Source organism: Callorhinus ursinus, unplaced genomic scaffold (assembly GCF_003265705.2).
Source record: "Callorhinus ursinus isolate GAN/ISIS: 27379988/994484 unplaced genomic scaffold, GSC_fseal_2.0 scaffold15, whole genome shotgun sequence".
NCBI classification, from domain to species: domain Eukaryota; kingdom Metazoa; phylum Chordata; class Mammalia; order Carnivora; family Otariidae; genus Callorhinus; species Callorhinus ursinus.
This window is the reverse complement of record NW_027397077.1, coordinates 8,808,547-8,828,347: the sequence shown is the minus strand read 5'-3', so window position 1 is coordinate 8,828,347 and position 19,801 is coordinate 8,808,547. Positions and strand designations below refer to the sequence as shown.

General features: G+C 57.5%; 2 protein-coding genes across 2 annotated transcripts in view; one reads left to right on the top strand and one right to left on the bottom strand.

The window, feature by feature from the left end:
* DNAH1 (dynein axonemal heavy chain 1) overlaps positions 1-8,888 on the bottom strand; it is a 76,048-nt gene extending 67,160 nt beyond the window's left edge. The window contains exons 1-6 of the mRNA XM_025885755.2: positions 8,669-8,888; positions 5,619-5,979; positions 4,599-4,671; positions 2,264-2,438; positions 1,706-1,862; positions 665-797 (exon numbers count right to left, since the gene is read on the bottom strand). Of these exons, the coding sequence (XP_025741540.2) occupies positions 665-797; positions 1,706-1,862; positions 2,264-2,438; positions 4,599-4,671; positions 5,619-5,960 (880 nt within the window). The 5' untranslated portion in view covers positions 5,961-5,979; positions 8,669-8,888. The remainder of the gene's footprint in view (positions 1-664; positions 798-1,705; positions 1,863-2,263; positions 2,439-4,598; positions 4,672-5,618; positions 5,980-8,668) is intronic.
* Positions 5,208-19,801, top strand: part of TLR9 (toll like receptor 9) — a 112,055-nt gene continuing 97,461 nt past the window's right edge. Inside the window, exon 1 of the mRNA XM_073901316.1 lies at positions 5,208-5,220. The gene's annotated coding sequence lies outside the window, so the exon portion shown is untranslated. The remainder of the gene's footprint in view (positions 5,221-19,801) is intronic.

The window sequence follows — 19,801 nt, the reverse complement described above, 5'->3', positions numbered from 1 at the left end:
GCCCACCAGGGCGCGCTCCCCATCCCAAGGGGGCAGGGAGCAGAGCAGCCCTCAGCCCTGCACAGGGGGACAGCCACCTCCAACATCCAACCTCCTAACCTGGATCTTCCTCGGATGCCCACACGGAGACCAGCCACGCAGGCCAGGGTGGCAGTCAAGGAAGCTCCCCCCGGCTCTGTTCCCTCCAGCAGCACACAGGCCCCAGGGCAGAGGTGGGGCCAAAGGAGGGGCAAAGCATTAGGCTGTGTGCGGTCCACCCATTGGTGAGATCAGAGAGGCCGCAGGGACAGCTGGAGCTACAATGATTTCTGGGTGGCAGGATGGAAGGGCTTGAATCTTGCCCCTTATGCACATTTGAACATTTCCAACAAGCTTACATAGTTTTTTATGACCAATAAATCAAAGATTAAAAAAAAAATACTAGACCCCATCCAGCTGTCCCTTCCCCAGCCCTCCCACAATGTCGTTCTTGGTCCTTGTATTTTTTGCCTCTCTATGGCCTGCGCCTTAGCCTGTATCCCAGCTGGGAGGCCTCAAAAGGTGGGGGCCTCACCTCCCATGGCCCCCAGGCCCCAGGGCAGCCCAGGAGTCCATGGCTGGGCTGTTGCCAGACAGGAATGATGCAGACCCGGACCCTGCCTCCCACCCCACCCACCCCGCTCACCGTGCCCCAGGATGTCATCGGTGGGCAGGAGGGCTTTTCCAGGGACAGGTTTCCTGTCCTGAGACCCTGGCTCCACGCCCATGTTGATCCACTCGCTGGGAGTCCGGCAGTCAAACTCCTCGTTGTCAAACACCTGGAAGAAACGGGCAGAGGGTAGGGGGAGAGAGCTCACCCCTGGAGGGGCCAAAGGGAAAGGGTGTACCAGAGGATGAGGGTGACTGAGTAGATGCAGGAGCTACAGACGGGACCAGGGGGATGAATGCCTCCTCTGCTGTTCACAGGGGTCTGGAGGGTCTGGCTCCATGACACCCTGGATCCCAGTCCAACCAGGCCACCCTGAAGCAGGCAGAGGGGGTATCTGGGGACTCAAAGCAGGATGTGGGCTCTCTCTCCCACTGACCAAGGATCATCCAGCTCAGACCCAAGGGAAGAGGTGGGCCCTTGGACTTTCCTGAGCACCCCACGTACGCTCAGAAATGGAGATTCGGGGTTGTCAGGAGGCCATCCTTAGTAGGATGATCTGGATTCAGCTCTACCTCCCCATGGGGACCACCAAGCAAGACACACCGGGTCATGGAGAGGAAGGGCAAGGAGGCAAGTGAAAGCCAGAGCAGGCTATGCTCCCTCTTTCTCCTCCCTGGACTCGGTTTCCCCATCGGTATCCCAAAGGGGCTAAAATGATGCCCTCCTCCACCTCAGTTCCCCCTCATCTCAGTGAGTCCAGAAGCAGTGGTCAGGGAGATCTGTTCAGCTGGGCTGCTTCTGGTGCCCGGAGGTGGTGGAGGAGTGGAGTGGGCGGAGACTGTACACAGCTTCCCCAGGCTCCCAAGGAAGAAGCAGAGTCAGCATCTCAGGGGTTCTGGGCCCCTCCTGCCCCAGCCGAGGATGCTCAAAACCCCTGGCGGGGGGCTTCAATTATGCTTAATAAGTGAGTGCTTAGGATTGTCATGGTTTGGGATTAGGATTGGGATCTGACCCTTCAGCCGGGCTCCTGTAGTCCTCCACCCCTGACCGTCAGCCCTCTATGGAAACTAGGCTCACCTTCAGCGGGAGATAGACGGGGAAGAGCGGGTCGTGGCCCTGCTCAATGGTCTGGGGGTTGTGGGGATCTGGGTGCCTGGGCATGAGCGCGTTGGAGTCGATGCCCTCATGAGCCAGCAACTGCTCAATGTCCAGACTCAGGTACAGCCGCTTCCTCCTGGCCGAGGGGAACAAGGGGATCTCATGACAGCTCAGCTTAAGTGAGGCAGCTTCACAGATGCCAGCAAGGGCCCACAGGGTGGTGGGGGATAGGGATGTGGCCCAGGGATGCCCCCAGGCCCCCCTCCCCCACCCCTCTGGAACTCCTCAGGAAGTGGTGTGGTGAGTGGGTCTGGTGTTCTGGGCCCCAGCTGCCCTCTGTCCTGCCTGGCAGTTCCACTACGGTGACTTAAAGGCCACGCTCCCCAATTCCACAGCAAGGAAAGCAATGTGTTCCTATTAAGAAACCAAAAGGCTAGAAGATTTACACAGAGACCCATTTTCGTAACCTCCTCCATGAGGATGGTCACCTAGTTGCCTCCCAGAGGACTGGCCTGCCCACTGCCAACTCAGTCATACCTCTCAATCTCAATCTTGCGGGGGCACTGGCCTGGCAGCACCAGGAAAGGCACCTGCACCTTGGGTTCATAGGCCTGCAGCGGGAAGTCAGTCTGGGTAAGCCTCTGGGTGGTGGACCCAATACACTGCTGCTCCAGGTATTCCTTGAAGTCCTCAGGAATCTCAAAGGTTCTGACTATAGGCAGAGGCACAGACAGGGGTGGCAGGGGCTCAGGCCAGGGCCCAGTACGCCACAAGACAAAGTACGAGGTACCAGGCATGCACACTCAGAGCTTGCCTGTGGCGGGCAGTGGTGAGGAGAAGGCAGATTTGGCAGCAGGCGCCCAAGAGAGCTCAAGCCTGGAGGGATGAGGGCCCCTGGAAGGTGTGTTTTGGTCCTGCTCTCCCTGCTCAGAGCCAGCATGCTCAACCGTTCTCTTGCACACCACCCACCCCTGCACCAGTGGCCTTCGCTCAAGCCAGATGCTGAATCAAATGACCAGTGGGGATTATAACTGGACAGGAAGGCGAAGTGGTAGCTCCTTGCCACCCTTACCCCAGAAGCCCCCCTAGGCATATCACTGGTGAATGCTATTCACCCCCTGGGAGCATTTCCAAACTCAAGGCATCCTGGATACGGTATGAGCAGGTGGCGCCATCACCCTGGCCCTGTGGAACATTCAAGGCACAAAATGGCCATCCCTACTTAGACAACCAGGGCAGACAGAGGCTTCCATTCCAGGTCTGGGGGCAGGACAGCTGGTGGGGAGAGACCATTCCAGTCTGCCTGGAACTGAGGAATGCCCAGGATTTGGGATGTTAAGTATAAAGGAAAGTCCCGAGAGGTGGGGAAAGGAGGTGTGGGAATATGCTACGGGAGATGAGCCACTTTTCCCAGGAGGTGGGTGGGCTCAGGAAAGCTCAGTGGTGGCCCCTGTCCAATCTCCTGGGAGGCCCTAGCGACCCCCTCCTTGGGCCTCACTGCCTCTCCGGAGACAAGAGGTAGTCAGTCACACTGCAAGACAGCCCACCTTGGGATTAGCCTCTGGGGCTCCACAGAAGACTCGAGAGCCTCAGCAGAGGCCACCCGTTCTCAGCTGAAGTCTGCTCTCCTACCAGAGTTGCTGGGTGCTCAGGGAACCCCACAGTACCAAAAAGGCATGGCTGAGAAGGCAGTTTTCAACCCCCCTGACCATCTGCTTTTGAGCCTGTGGGTCCATGACACCATTCCACTCCCAGGACCACGGGCTTCTGGGCCCAGCCCTGCAACCCAGGGGCCAAGAAGGAGCCAGGGTGAGCACAACCAAGCCTGGCCTCCAGCCCTGCTGTGCCCATGAGTCCCAGGCAGGCTTCTCAAGTCCTGCCCTTGGCCTTCCGGCGGCAGAGTGGACTGTGGCCAGCTACCACCACCCTGTGGCATTCTGGGGGGACTGCTTTTCCTCAGGCGGGTGGGGATGCAGCGTCCCCACCCAGCCCTACCGTGGATGGTGGGAGCAGTGCTCGGCCCACAGATCCGTGCTCTGTAAGCATTCCTGAGCCACAGGTGTCTGTGAGACTGTAGAGTGCCATAGCCTGGGTCCTCAGCTCACTGCACAAATGTACATACATGTGATATTTCCTGGGCTACTTCTGGGGCTTCCCAGACTCCAGGAAGCTCGTGGGCACTGAGAGGACTAATCTGGGCGGTGCCAGCAAAGAGGGCTCTCCTGGAGCTGGGCCCTCTGGGCCTGATTCCAAGGAGGGATCCTGTCTGCCATCCAGGTGGGAGGGTCCCCAGCCAGTTCCTCCCCACCACTCAGGGCCCCAGTGAGCTTGCTGCCTCTCCTGGAGCCACCCTATTCTCCCCTCTGCCACTGGAGACGGCCCCACACCCCTCAGTCCTGTCCCAGACCTTACAAGACTCAGCGCAGAGCCTGAGAGGAAGGAGAGTCGTCCTTCCCTCCTTCAGCAGAGATCTCCTGTGCTAGGCCCTGCTCTAGGTGCTGGGGTCCCAGCAGGGACCACTCAGACACAGCCCTGGCCTCCTCCCAGCTCATGTTCCAGGGGAGGGAGAAAATCGAATTTACCCCTGTAAACACCCTAGTGTCTCCAGCCAGGCAGAGAACAGATGCTCTGGCCCTGAGCAACCAGCCCACCGTGGCGCCCTCGTTACAGCTCTGCTAAGAGGGACAGAAAGCGTTGCTTCACCGAGCACTAACCGTTAGCTTGGTCCTCACAAAGCACCTTATGTCTTGTTACCCCCACTTTACAGCTGAGGAAACTGAGATCCCGAGCCAAGAAGAAACAATCTCCCTAAGACCAGAGGCCCCTCTTCTAAATGCACCCACCCGTCCACCCCTCCCCTCCGGGCACTGACCGTTTGGAGTAAACTGGCCAAGGTCGGCCTGTCGCAGGAGGTCTTGGTTCATGCAGGGACCACGGCATACTTCCTAAAACCAAATCCCAGAGCTCTGAGGGGGTGTAAACATCTTGAGGACAGGCAGGACCTGGGAGGGACCACAAGGCCAAGTGTCGCCCCCAAGCCCCCAGGGCGCACAGGGATAGGGCAGAAGCAGTGAGTTTTCACAATTCCTCATTCAGAGGCCGCAGTGGACAACAAGCTACAGCCACCTGGGACACCCCTGACCCCACCCCCTTCTGGTCCTGCACAGCTCCCCTCCTTCCCCTGAGAACACTTCTGCTGTGTCCAGAGGCTGAACCACAAGATGGAGGGACCACAAGGCCAGCAAGTGTCTCTGTGCATGTCTCCCCCAGCAAGGGCAACTCTGGCACCCCCCGCACAGTGAGGATCAGTGGGGCCTTGCCCTATCTCTCTTGACCCATCCCGGCTAGAACTTTCCTAAGGCTGTCCAGGATTCCGGGGCTCACTGAACCCTTCCCTAAGTTATCCCCTCTCCAGCGTCCCCCTACCCCAAAGCCTCCATCTGTCCCGTCACCTTCTTTCCTCCTCCTCTACGCAGGCCATGGCCTCTGTCAGGGTCCTCAAGCCCCCTGCCAGCCACCAGACAAGGTGGCATAGTATGCCACCTTGTCTAGGGAACCCCTCCCCAACCAGAGCTGGGGGAGGACTCCCCCACCAAAGCTATTGCCCCATGACAGTAGGGACATGGATGTCTCATCCTCACTGTCACCAGTGCTCAGCCCAGGGCCTGTCACATAGGAGATACTCGGTAATGAACTGTTGAATGAGAAGACAAATACATGGAGGGACTGAGGGATGGGCGGTCAGAAGAATGGAGGGGTGGATGGATGGACAAATTACTAGACAGACAGAAGGCTAGATGGAGAGAAAGAAGGAAGGGAGGGAGGAAGGAAGGAAGGGTGACTGGAACCCACAGGAGGGCTTGGGCTTGGAGGGGACAGCTGCCACACTCACCCCAATTTGATCCAAGCTTCCAGGGCTGAGGATGTCAGAGTAGAACCCACGCTGCTTCATCAGGGGGTACTTCTTATCAGTGCCTGTCAGGGGCAACTTCCGTGGCTGCCCCAAGTCTGAGAGCGTGGGTGGGGATAGGGGCAAAGGCAGGGGACTGGGGTCAGCACTTGGAAGAGGCTTCTCCGACCCAAAATCTGATCCCAGAAGAATCCTCCCCAGGTTATGCTCTAGGTCTGCATGGGTCCTCTTCAGACTACACTCTTGGCCCACAGGAGTACCATCACACTCTGGGCTCTGAGGGGTCCTTCGGGGGCTCTGGCCTTCTCTGCTAGGCTGCTCCATGCTGCTTTTCAGGGCGCTCCTAGGAGAAGACACTGGCATCACTGGGATCTTGCCAGCTTCTGCTCAGCCCCCAAGGGCACCAGGATACAAGGACGCCTTGTCTGCATCCTGCAACAAGCCACAGCCCCCCAAGCAGGGGTTGGGGAGGGAGAGAGTGGTTTCCTAATCTGGACAGACACACAGTGGCAGGCAGGTCCCACTTGGAGACAGCAGGGCCTTCCCTGGATGTTGCATGTGAGAAATATCTTAACAAAAGGATACCCTGACCCAAGCAACACCCTCTCCCCAGGCCCCATCCCATTCCCCACCCCCTGTAGGGGGGGCTCTGTTGGCTGGGTGTCTCGTGCTCTGTCATCTCCATTTTAGCCACCAGGTGAGCCTGGCTGGTGTAGGTTTCCTGTTGGATCACTGCAGGGGAATCCTGCCTGGATTGATCTGAAAGGCCCCCGGGGTGGGCAGCCAGGACTGTCTGGATCAAAGCTACCCCAGCAGTGCTGAAGCCGCGGGCAGCTGCTGAGTCCATTTCTAAGAAGGGGGTGGGGAGTTGGCAAGGCCACTTTAGGGCCCATGAAAGGCAGATGGGGCTCTGGCAGGAAGCCCCAAACTCTGAGCCCAAAGGCTGACCAGCTTCTAGCCAGTCAGGCGTGGCCTACCAGAACTCAGCTCCCTGGTGGCCAGCCACCTCCCGGGGCAGGTGCCAAAAACATTGTTGAGGCTGGCCTATCCTCCTGACAGTCACCAGCCCTTCCCAGAGCACCCTAAAGGACAGGGGACCCCCTGGGGCTCAGCCCCATCAGGGCTGCAAACCCACAGATGTCTGTTCATCTTTGAACAAAATCACCAAACAGAGCAGCTCTTGGAGAGGTCAGGGACCCCACTCCACAGGAGGGCACCCTACTCCCTGGTTTGCCCAGCTCTCAAATGTGCTTGAATATATTTGACTGCTGAGCTGGTGTGTCGTCAGGCTCGGCCAAGATTACAGAGGCAGAAATGTCCAGGAAAGCACAATGTTGCTGGAGGCAAAAGGAGCCTGTGATCGGGGGTTGGGGGGTGGGGGGTGCAGTTCTTGCTTCTATGAGCCCTCTCCCTCTGAGCAGATTGGCAGTGGGAAACCCATCCAGGTACATCCCAAGAAGGAAGGCGTGAGAGTGAGTTGCAAACCCAGAATCCTGTCTCCCCACCATCCCTCAGCCCTTTACAAAGATCCAAGGCTCCCTTCCCATCCCACCCCAGCTCTGAGCACCTGTGCATTGCTGGTGTGCACAGGACCTGTGACAGAGAGACAGACACACCTCTATCTCCTGTCAGCCCCACGGGTGATGGCTGCGTCTGTGTGGGAACGAGCAGGGCTGGCAAGAGCGTGACGACACCGTTGCCAGCAAGCCTCTGCAGGTCACTCTGGGCACTCTCCCCTATTTGCATGAGGAAACTGACCAGTAAGAGGGCGGGGGTGGCCGCGGCAGGCACAGTGTCTGCAACGGGGCGTGCTATCAGAGGCTTAGATGTAGTTGGTGCAACATCTCATTCAAACCTCTGAGGTGAGAACTGAGACTATCCTCATTTCTCAGAGCTGGGGAAAATGATGCTCAGAGAGGTTAAGAGACCTGTGCAAGTTCAGACAGCCAGCAAGAGGCGCTGGTGGAATTTAAACCCAAGGTATTCTTTCTCCCCAGTCAGATCACCTGGGAGTCCTAATAGCTTGGCTAGAGGAAGCTTCAGGGTGCATTCACTGTCATTCAACCCCATGTGACCCAACCACCCACCAGGCACTGGCTGGATGGACACAAATGAACAAGGGCTTTGAATCCCCACAACAAATACTACTCTCATCACTAATACACAAACAAGGAAACTAAGGTCTAGAGAAGACAAGAAACTTGCAAAGGACACACAGCCAAGAACTGGCAGAACCAGAATAGAAACGGAGGTCTTCGCTTCTGGCTGACCCAAAGGTCCATGTCTCTAAGCACCACAACCGTGGTTCACAAACTGCATCGAGGAACCCTGAGGTTCTGCAAAATGAGTGTTTATTGATTCAGTGAAGACCCTGCACCTGTTCCACATACCAGGTTCTAGGTTAGGTGTCATCTAATAAGGGGATCTGTGGCTTAAAGGATTTTTGACGTCTCTTCCTTTGTTGGTGTTAGCTGGCAAACAATACTGTGGATAGCAGTAACCCCCACAGGCTTTGGGTTCTCTCTACTTTTTTGGAGTACTTGCCTAAGGTGAGCCCCTCTGTGTCCCCCCAGCTGTCTGAGGCTCCTCCCTCCAGTGAACAGCTCCCTGTATTCTATGTGCACACCTGTCAGCCCTGCCAGGTGATCATAAGAGCGGCAAATGCAGAAATTTTCGAGTAACATTGATCTCTGGAACCTCAGCACCTGGCACGGGACTGACATGCCCCTGGCACACCATAGGTGCCTAGAAAAGTGCTTGCCAAATGATTTCATGAATAAATGCGGAGTGAGTCAAGCAAGAAAGGAAGTTGATGTCTGTAACCACCCTGAGACAGGTGCAGCGGTACTCTGCGGATTTATATATGGGGACAGGGAGAACTAAGGTGACCGGACGCAGTGGCTTCAGGAGAGGGACTGAGTGGCTGGTGAGGAGGTGTGCTCCCTCCCTGCAGGGGCCTTCCACAGGGCGGGGAGCGGCCTCGCCATGTGGGGGGAGGGGCAAAACACCGGCCTAGTAAGTACAGGACTTACCTGCAAGGTTGTTTAAAAGTGCGCCCCACTCCTTTCCCACGGGCCAAGGTTGGGGAAACCCGGTGCGCAGACTCGTAGGCAGGAATGTGGACCCTGCGCGGGGAGGGCGTCCTCCTTCCCGTCCACTCGCCCTCTGCGCCTAGTCGAGGTGCCCCTGCCCCGTCTCGCCCTGCCGACCCTCGGCGCCACCCACTTACTGGCTCCAACGAGCAAGAGTGGGATCAGGCGGCCTGTCTCTAGGGAGGGACGCTGGGTCTGTTGCTAAGGGGCGGGACCATCCGCGCGGCGGGCGGGACTTCCGACCGCGGAAGCTCCCGGGGTCTGCACGCCCGGTCTCCGACACTCCTCCCGCCCTGCGCTCGCGGCTTCCCTCCCCAGGAAGGCGGCTTAGGGACAGTGGCCGCCCTCTAGGCTGTCCAACCCAGGCTCCATTACCCATCTCCCCTCCCGGACTCTTCTAGAGTAAGAGACAAAACAGCCAAACGCAGTGCGAGGATTTTGATTGGATCCTTGTAAAAATAAATAAAATAAAAATTAAAGTTATGTAAATAATTTGGGGGTAATTGAGAAAGTTCGTATCCAAGCCACAGCTGCGAGCCAGATGGTCAGGTCGCCGCGGAAAGGGTCGCTTCTGTTCTCTGGCGGCTCAGCTTACACACACACACACACACACACCTGGGCTACAACTCCTCAACCTCCTCAGGGTGGGCAGTGGGTGCTCCTGCCCCCCACCGCTGGCCTCAAGTGCCCATCTCTTCCAAGGACCTGGCATGGGTTCAGGCTTTGATCCTCCTGTCTGTCCTGGATATTGAATTTCTGTTAATTTTCTTAGATGTGAAAAATGGTATTCTAGTTATACAGGAGACTGTCTTTGTCTTACCCGATGCGGGCTGAAGAAATTCAGGACAAATGTCAGGATGTCCGCTGCTGCTGCTTCCTTTCAAATGGTTCAGCTAAATTTATATATAGATAAGTATAGAGAGGAGATGAAACAAAAGTGGTCCAATACTAACAATTGAGAAATGTGAAAGTTTACAGATGTCCACTGTACTAGTCCTAACATTTTTTTTCTGTAAGGGTAAGAGGTGGGTTACTACCCAAAAGAAAATTTAAAAACCATCCCACCTCAACCTGAGAACCCTTACCCAGAGAGCTTTCTCAGAGTTGGCCTCATTTTGCAGTTGGGGAAACTGAGTCTTGGTAAGGGGGGTTGGTGTTGGGGGAGGTGGTAGGACTTGAGGTTCATTAGACAAACGTCCAATTTTATTTGACCTTTTAGCAATGCTGGCTTAGTGCCAAGTCGGAGCTGGGCACTAAGCATTCAGATTTGAACTGGATTCTACTTTAAAGTCTTTGTTGTTGAATGGGAGAGCCAGAGAAGGCAGGCCATGAGGACCCCAGAGGCAGAGTGCAAGCTGTGGCTGGAGACAGTAATTTGGCCTTTGCGCAGGCTTCGCTTCCTCTGTCCAAACACCTCTCTCCACCAACTCCTACTCCTGGCCAACTCCTATTCATCCTTCAAGACCCAATGCTGGTGCAACTTTTCCTAAGACCAGACTGTGGTGTTATTTGCTTTTCTTGTTGGCATTCACACACTAGGTGCTCAGTGACCATTGCGGAAGGAAGGAAGGGGTATGAGGGGGATTGGAGGCAAAGGTGGCCATAGCTCTTCGAGGAGACAAGGCCCCTCAAAGCCCTGTTTAGGGCCAGCCTGGCTCCTCTGTGGGTCTGGGGATAGGCTGTGTACCCTATTCGGCCTATAGAGAGGCACCTGCTTCTCGGCTTTTTCCTGGCACTCCCCACACTGGGTACAGCTGTCCAAAAAGCTGCAGTACCCATCCGGGTTGCCAGGGCAACATCAGCCCATGGTGGGACGTCAGGGATGACAGGGGCAGAGTGCTAATCCTGGAAAGTTGCCAAGCAACGCAGTGGGTTGATGACGTCACAGGGGCCATGGCCGCCAGACAGATGGATAGGCCACTGCAGGAAGGGTCCACTCTCAGAAGGCCCAGCCCACAGATCCACTCACTCCCCCCACCATGAGATTGTCACCGCTGGGTCCCTGGGGGGGTGGGGACCAGGGGTTGCTTCTTCTCCCAGAAATCCTGCCAGCTCCACTTTGCCCCTCTACGGGTGTGGGCAGTGGGTGTGACTGCCCCCCTCCCTCCCTGGCAGGACACTGGGTCAGTCCTGCTCTCTTGGGTCTCAGATGTCCACCCTCTACTGCCTCCATCTTCCCCGATGGTTTGACACGGGCTCAGGCTTTGCTCTTTCTGCCCTGCCCTAAGGGCTGCCACACCTACCTGTTCCCTGAGGGAGGAAAAGGGGCTGAGACATGACCCCACCCTGGGCCCCTGCCCCTCCTGTGGTGGGAGGGCAGTCTTCTGCCCTGCATGGGCTGGAAGGGAAGCCAGCCTTGCTCTTGTTGAAATAGGGAAGACTGGGTTCCTTCAAGAGCTTGTGCATGGGGGCGTTCTCTACCCCATCTCTGGTGGGCTGGAAGCTCTGGGCCTGGGCAGACAGGCCTTTCAGGCAGGAAGTCTGAGGGCATGGCAGGTCTGGGCTGCCCCTCCCCTGCGCCTTCCTGCTGCTGGTGCTGAGGCTGGGAGCAATGCTTCACCGGCTGCACAGATGAAAGCCCCATGTGAATAGGAGGCAGAATGAGCTGGAACAGAGGGCGACAGGCATCCAGACAGGATGGCTGGAGCTATCCGCTCCCCACCTGCCCCCAGGCAGCCTCTTGGGCCCCCCAGGATTTCCCTCTGGTTTCCTAGGCCAGGAGCCCTGAGCTGCTGCTGAGAGAAACTGAGTCACAGGCATGGGGGCTTTCAGAGGACCGGGGTTTGAGGTCCGGGGTTCACCCTCTCCCTAGGCCTCCTCTGATCTTCCCCCTCTCTGCCATTGGCCAGCTAGCCTCAGCGGCTCTGACCAGCATTTTCTTTGTTGAATAAAAATGGAGACAAATTAATTCTCCTTTGATCCATGAGGTCAGCTTGACAGACAAGACCTTAAAAGCCCAGAGCTCAGGGAGGAGTAGGAGTTCCTGGGGACTGGAAGATTGAGGACCCCATGAAGCCTCAGTCCTCATCCTGGCCCCCAGCCCAAAGCCATTCCCACCTGAACTCACGTGGAGCTTCCCAGCTGGAATTTCTTCCCTCTTTCAGTTTTCCTACAACTTCCCATCCCGTCTCAGCCTACACTTCCTCAGGAAGCCCTCCCTGATTGCCTCAGCCCATAGTACACACTTACACTCTCCTCAGGGGCCCAGAGGACCATGGCCAGTACCACTTAGTAGGCAACCAGACATTGGTCACTGCTGGGTCACCCAACTGGAGGGTGGGCTTGAACAGCAGCGATGGTGGGGGGTGTGGTGCTGCTTTTCCCAGCAGCCCTGCCAGTCCATCAGTCCTGCAAGAGCCCTTAGGGGATGACTAGGAAACAGAGCACCCCACATCTGGAGATGGTGACCACCGATAGCAGCCCAGTTGCACACAACCCCACCTTCACACCCCTTTCCCCAGCCTATCCCCCTTTGACCTGCAATTCCAGACCATGCTCCAGGACAGGGTCCAGGATGCTGAGGCTCTGCTCTCCAGGGGCAGGAGCCAGGAGGCGAGTCCAAGTGATAGGTCCCCAGACAGTGATATCTTCCACAGGAACTTCCATGGGGCCCCGAGGAGCTACACAGGCTGGTGTCTGTCATAATCAGTGCCTCTGATTTCCCCTTGGCCCCAATGAGCTCACTGAACACCGGCGGCAGACCGGGACTGGCCTCATCATCTTGGCTGCATGACCCATCGAGGGCCCCCACCCCACTCCTCCGGGAAGCCTGAGTTTACTGAGTCTGGAAACCAGACTGCCATTCTGACCCACCCCTAGAAAGTTCTATGAACAGGGCAGGAGGCCCAGATTCTGCTGCCAACTCACTGGCAAGTCTCTTCCCTTGCTAGGTCTTAGTTTTTCCGCCTGCACAGTGGGGTACACGGAACGTGCCGAGGCCCGCACCGGGGCCACCTGTACGGAATGGTCTGAGGGACACCAGGACCGTTGCCGTGCCCCAAAATGCCTCCCTTCCTGGCAAAAAGCTTTGCCACCGCCACACCTCTGGGAGGGAGTGCGTAAGGAATTCCAGACAGGTCAGTAAGGATGGTTTGTTCTAGAGAGGGAATTCCTCATTAGCAGAGAGGAGGGGGCAGCCATCAGTGGCCAGCGTGTGACGACCGGGGGGCATTCAAACAGCCAGGGCTGCAGCTGGAGCTGACAGCCTCCTTGGCAATCTGCTCCCACAATCCAGGTGGGCAAACTGAGGGGGGCAAGAAGGGAAGGGCCTTGCCCAAGTATGAGGGGAACTTGGGGCTGGTGCATAGGATATAGGGAGCCACTAGAATGTGGGTCACAAGACAAAAACCAGTTGCTATGGGGACCCCCAGTGCTTTCCAGGAGCAGTGGGGACATTGGCAGGCTTCCCACTCCCTCGGCTCCATTGTCCCTCCATTCCACCATCTGGTGGTAGGATACCAGAGAGCCAGACACTACAGTTCCTGGGATCTCAGTTTCCCCACCTGAACTGGGTCACCAGAGACCCCTCAGGCCATCCCCGGGAGCATGCATTCTTCCTGTTGTGGAGGGGGGTCCCTAGTACTCCTGATAGGCCACTCAAGAACCTGGCACTGATGGGTTCCCTGCCCAGATCCCCTCTATCCCGGAGGGTCCCCTGGAAAATGTCATCTCCCCCTCCAAGCTGTGACCCTTAAGTGTGCAGGAGGGCATTCAGATCTCCAAGTGTTCTAACAGAGGTGGCCCTGAGAATATGGCCCAAAACAACCCCTTCCCTCTGCTCTTCCCAACCTCGCTGTCTACCCTGATCCAGCTCTGGCGATATCCTGGCCTCAGCTCTCCCTCCAAGCAGAGAGGAACTTACTCTTGGAGGTCCTGAGGGCAGAAATGGCTATTCCCATTTTACAGGTGAGGAGACTGAGGCCCCAAAGGAGGCCTTGTCATGGGCACACACACTGCTGGGCAGGCAGAGCTGACTTGGCAGCTGGACCCTCCGTCCTTCCCCAGGGCTCTCCCTGTGACCCCTCCTGGTTCCACAGCCCCTCTTGGCTGGCCCTCAGAGCAGGCAGCTGGGCCTGGGGATGGGCAGGGAGCACCTTGGGAAGAGTGCCTGGGCTGGGGAGCAGATGTGGGGGAGGGCAGCAGGTGCAGGATAATGGGGCCACCAGGGGAGGCGCAGGGAGCAGGTGCTCTCCCGGAGGGGGTGAGGTTGCCATTGTGCGCCTGGTTCTGGTGGGCCTGGAACAGGAGGGGAAGCCCTGTGAGCCCCTGGGCCACCCTGGCTTATGCTCAAAGGTCATCCAGATGCCTGGACTCAGGCACACAGCCAAGCCCCTCCCCTGGGTCCCAGCAACCCTCCAGGTTGCCATGACAACCAGCACTTTCATCCCTGTCCCTTTGTCTGGTCACGGTCCAGCTTTTGTGACCAGTTGTAACTGTGGGGGGAGATGCACTCAGCAGGGGTGGAGCTGTGAACCCAAGACAGAGGGGGCTGGAGGGCAGGTTAAAGAACACTGGAGACCAAAAAGCCTAGGCTTCTCTGGCCACCAACCCTGCAGCCTCCTCTCCTGGCCACTGACCACACCCTCAGAGCTGGGTCAACAGGCCTGGGGGTGACCTGCACCCCAGGTGTTCCTATCCCTTCCCTGCACCTCATTTTCCTATCTGTACATGGAGCTATAGACCACCTATCTCCCCTCGTGCACCGTGAGGGGGTGCAAAAGAGTCCAGGCCAAACCTGAGTTGGTTTGTTAACTCCCCTGTACAATTGGGGAAACTGAGACACACAGCAAAGCTGGGCCTTGGCCTGGATCAGGCCACAGTTCACGAGATCTCCTGGGGGACCCAGGACCTCAAGGCCGGCCCCCAAATCAAACAAAACTGAGCCTCAGGAGGTTAGGTGGTCTCTCCTCTGATGAGCACCATAGGGAGGAGCCTGGCTACCAGGATTTGGCAGGAGTGGGAGCCAGCTGTGGTGGCCCAGGTCCCACCCGCTATGTGACTTTGGGCAAGTCCCTTCTTCTCGTGGAGCCCCAGTCTATAAAAACAAGGTGGGTCTGCAGTAACAGCAAGCCCTCCCTCCTGTAGCCGGAGGGAGGAGAAAGGCCTACTCTGCACAAACCTCCTTGCCCAGCCCCACAAAGACCCCACATCCTCTGCTCCCCCAGCATCACCCCTGGTACCCAGAACTTGGCAGCCCTGCATCCACCCGTCCTCACTGCTCTGGGCCTTTGCACCCTTGGTTCCTCCTCAGTGGTGTTCTTTTCCCTCAGACAAGAATCTGGAGGTCCTGGGTCCCCGGGAGTTGGTGAGCACGACCACTGCAGTCTTAAATCTAAAGGAATCCCCTTGAGACAAGCCCTGATTGTCAACAGGGAACCACACCCTGAGCCTAAGCAGAGAGCCCTGGGGCGGGGGCCGGCTGTGCACATGGTTCCTGGAACGGGACAGCACAGAAGGAGGGTCCCAGGATGGCGTTAGGGATTAGGCTACAGCACCACGCGCCCTTCCTTCCTGGGCTGGGTTTTCTGACTCTTGAGGGGAGTCAGGGATTCCAGTCTCATGGGTGCCCTGAGAATGATCCGCACCACCGCGCTATGTGGAGTGAGCTGCTGTAGGGACTGCCAGCCTCCATGGGATCCAGGGCTCCACAAGCGTCTCAGGCTCGGGAGAGACCCCTCCCCTGGGACAGCGCCACAGATATGACGAGTCCCAGTGATGTGCCCCAGAGACGCCTATTGGCAGACATCTCAGTCCCGGTCGGTCTGCGCCCCCCCCTTCTCAGCCACCACCGGTCCCCCTGAACGAGAGACTTGAGAAGGGGGCCAGAGAGGAGGGGCCGAGGCTGCTCCTGCAGCCAGAGTGCATACTGAGCAGAGAACTGATTAGAACCAGCAGGGCAGGTGTCTCACATCTCAGCACCCCTCGGCCCGTCTCAGGAAAACGTTACTTCCTCTCCCCCATGAACATCTTCCTCTGGGATTAGCTCGGTGTCTGGGCTGGATGTGAGAGGGACAGAGCAGAGCCTGCCGCCTGAGGCCGACAGGGGAGTTCTGGGGCCCAGGCTGAGGCTACATCACCGGCAGCCCACGCCAGGAGGAAGACAGGGTCTACCTATGTAGTTATTCATAGTTGTTAGGAGTTAGTGACCCATTATTGAGGAATTAGCATGTGTCCTGAGGTTTATGCACATTGTGTCATTTTTTTTAAAAAAAGATTTTATTTATTTGACAGAGAGAGAGAGGGAACACAAGCAGGGAGAGTGGGAGAGGGAGAAGCAGGCTTCCCGCTGAGCAGAGAGCCCGATGCGGGACTCGATCCTAGGACCCTGAGATCATGACCTGAGCCGAAGGCAGACGCTTAAGTACTGAGCCACCCAGGTGCCCCCATGTCATTTTTTTTTTCAAGATTTTATTTATTTCTTGTCAGAGAGCGAGAACACGAGTCGGGGGGGGGTGGGGGGTTATGTGCAGAGGGAGAGGGAGAAGACTCCCCGTGCAGGGCTTGATCCCAGGACCTGAGCCAAAGGTAGACGCTTAACCAACTGAGCCACCCAGGCGCCCCGCACATCATGTCATTCATCTTCACACCAGCCCTAGAAGGTGGTGACTAGTATTGTTTCCCCTTTTAAGGTGGGGATACTAAAGCTCAGAGAGGTTAAGCTGTTTTGGGAAAGGGGATCAGCAGACCCACCAGAGGGGCGGGAAACGGTCAGAGGCAGAGCTGAGGCCACTGTTAGATAGAAGACACTGCGAGGCTCAGGGTTTTTGAGCTCAGGGTAAAATTTATTTATTTATTTTTAGGGACGCCTGGGTGGCTCAGTTGGTTAAGCATCTGCCTTCAGCTCAGGTCATGACCCCAGGGTTCTGGGAAAGAGTTCTGCGTCAGGTTCCTTGCTCAGCGGGGAGCCTGCTTCACCCTCTGTCTGCCGCTCCCCGTGCTTGTGCTCACGCACGTGTGCTCTCTGACAAATAAAATCTTTAAAAAAGCAAAACAAAAAATATTTTTTTAAAGTAGGCTCCACACCCAGCGTGGAGCCCAACATGGGGCTCGAACTCACGGCCCTGAAATCAAGACCTGAGCTGAGATCAAGAATCAGACGCTTAACTGAGCCAATAGGCGCCCTGGTAAAACACTTTTTATAATGGCTGGAGCCAAGGTGGCAGGGAGTTCCCTGCCATGAGAGGCAGGCAGGAAGAAGCCAGATGGGGTACCTGTCATTGGGCATCAGAATGGAAATGGAGTGCCTGTCCCGAACATGTCAGACCCTAAGGTGTCAATCCCAGCCCCACCCCAGCCCTGGAGGGTGCAGAGAAGGCAGCACCTCCCAAGTAGGGATTGAAGGACAGAGTGGGGCACCCTGTCCAGAATTATCCCTCTTGCCCCAACCCTAGGGATGGCTTCCACTTTGTTAGTGAGAAATTTCAGAGGACCCGGGACAGGGCACAGCTGGGGACACAAGGCTGGGAGTGAATGCCCCCAATTTTGCATCCTCAGCACTTTACTTGCCTCACCTCACCCTAGTCCCGGCCCCATGGGGTCTCAGAAGCCAACCCCACTCCCAAAGCCCCTCCCCTGGGGGCTGGGGCCTCTTCTTTGCCTACCCCCTTTCAGCCACAGCCAGTGCGCCAAATCCCACCCCCACTACCTCAAACACGCCTCAAGTCCAGCCACTCTTCCCTGGCCTTCGACCCCGCCTCGGCCCACCTGGCCCTCCCTGATCTGGCCCCTCATTCTCCACACTCCCTCTGACCAGAAGGAGGCCCTCTCAGTTTCTGGCACACACCAGCTGCCTGACCCCCTCCTCACCTGGATCCTATTCACGGCAGCTCAGACAGCTTTCCTCCCAGGTCTGACAACACTGTGTGGCCAGGGCCATGAGTAGGTCTGCCTCCTCCGAGAGACCAAAGGTGCCACGGGCCAGGGTCCAGCCTGCCTCAGCCAGCCTTGCCTCCCCAGCCCGGGCCCCGCTGCCTGGCACAGAGGAGAGGCCCAGTGAGCCACAGCCAAATGGATGAGTGAATGGGATGGGACCACGGCTGGCAGGGCCGTCCTGAAGCTGGGGCAGGAAGTGGGTTTGGGGAGACAACCGGGCAGGGGCCCCTGAAGGGGCCAGCAGGTCCTCTGCAGACACCCCAGACTTGAGCGGCCCCACTCCCACCCTGAACCGCAAAGACAGGGCATCTCTTAGAGCCACCCGCCTGCAGGAGAAAGCAACCGGAGTAGGGATTCGAGCCAAATGGAGAGGGTGGCTTAGGTGGATTCCTACAGGTCCGACCGGCTGCCTCCCTCTGAGTCACACATCCCCCTTCAGCAAAGCCATTTGACAGTGTTCGTGGGGACCGCCATGGGGCATGAGGGAACCCAAAGGACAAGCCACAGTGGGCCCACCCTACTTGGCCAGTGGGGACGATGCCTGCTGGTGACTTTGTGCACCGCCCCCCGCCGCCCCCCCCCAGTGTCCCAGCCCCCCGCACCCCTGCGGAGAGAAGAGCTAGCAAGGTTGAGAGTGCCAGGTTTCCCTGGGCCTGGCTGACCTTGAACCTGGGCCACTGCTCTCTGTGGGTGGTCCAGGCCTGCTGGGCTTCCCAGCCCTCCCAGCTCAGCCGCAGCCTCTCAAACTCCCTGGCGGCTTTCCAGGCCTCAGAGGAAGCCACCGCCTCTGCCGCCACTGCTGCTTCAAAAATGCAATTACAGCAAACAGCCGCCGCCTCACTTGAGCCGCGCCATCCACACCTGGAACTAATTAACTTAATTAGGCCTTAATGAGCTACACTGGTCGGAAGGCCTATTTTTACTTAATTATCCCCCGATGTGCTTGGCATGGGGGAACGAGGGACCTGGCGGCCGGCTTTGGCGGCCACCTCCTCGCCCTGCAGAGGGGATATAGCCAGGAGTGACGCCCGCCTGCCACGAGCGGGCCCCACGGAACTGGGAGTCTGGGCGGGGGAGTGAGGCCGGCGCCACGGGCCACGCCTGTGGGGACAGCGCCCCCTCCCGCGGCCCCATCATTCTGCCTGTCCTGCCTCAGCTGGGGCTGAAGGGAATTACTCCTCCAACTGCCTCCAGTGGGGAGGCCACCGCCCAGAGAGGTCGGAGGCTTACCTGAGGACACACAGCTAACTCGTGATGATAGAGGGGGAGGTAGTCCCAGACACTCTGAAGGAGCATTTTAAGGCATGATGGGGTCCTGTGAAGGTGGGCACGAGGCCTGGTTATCTGGACAGCTGGCCTCCAGGGTTTCCATGGCAACACCTTCCAGCCCATTTGGGCCTTGGCTCAGGAAAGCCAAGTTTGTGGAATCAGCTTATTTCTCCAGCTTTGGGGTGGGGTGAGGTGGTCTTGGCTCACCGGGCAGATATGGGGGGGAGCATTGAGAGCAGGGTCCTTCCCTGCTGGCCCCTGCCTCCCTTCTGGAGACCTCCAGACAATTGGCTCGTTTGAATCTCTGGGCTCCTAGAGCTGACTGGGGACCTTGGGTCTTGTGTCTCCCGCTAAATATGGATAAGCTCCCTCTCTCTCTGTCTCTGGAACTCCAGACTTAAACCCGACAACTGTTTCCTTGGTGCCTCCAGCCCTCAATCTCCCCGTCACCAGCTAGTTCTTCCCAGCATTCCCCTCTTCTGAAAATGGCCACACTGTTGGCTCATGTGCCCAAGCCAGGAACTGAAGAGCTGCCCTGACAACCCTCCCTCACACCCCACAGCCAACACCCAGGAGGAGCCCTGTTGGTCCGGCTTCCAAACAACATCCCGGATACCATCTTCCCATCACCTCCCAGCAAGCATCCTGGTCCTAGCCACCATCCTCTCCCAGCTCTGCCCTGGTCTTCCAGCCTCCACACCACTGCCACAGTGATTTTTAAAAATCACTCCCGGGGTGGGGAGGGAATCACTCCCCAGTTTAAAACCCTTTAATGACTTCCTGTCACACACAGAATGAAATCCATGGGCCTCAGCCTGACCTGTAGATGCCTGACTGCCTCCCAGGTCTCGTCCACCTCTTTTCTCCTCTTTTCTTTGCCCCAGTCATGTGAGCTGTCCTCCAGTGCCTCAGGGCCTTTGCACTTGCTGCTCC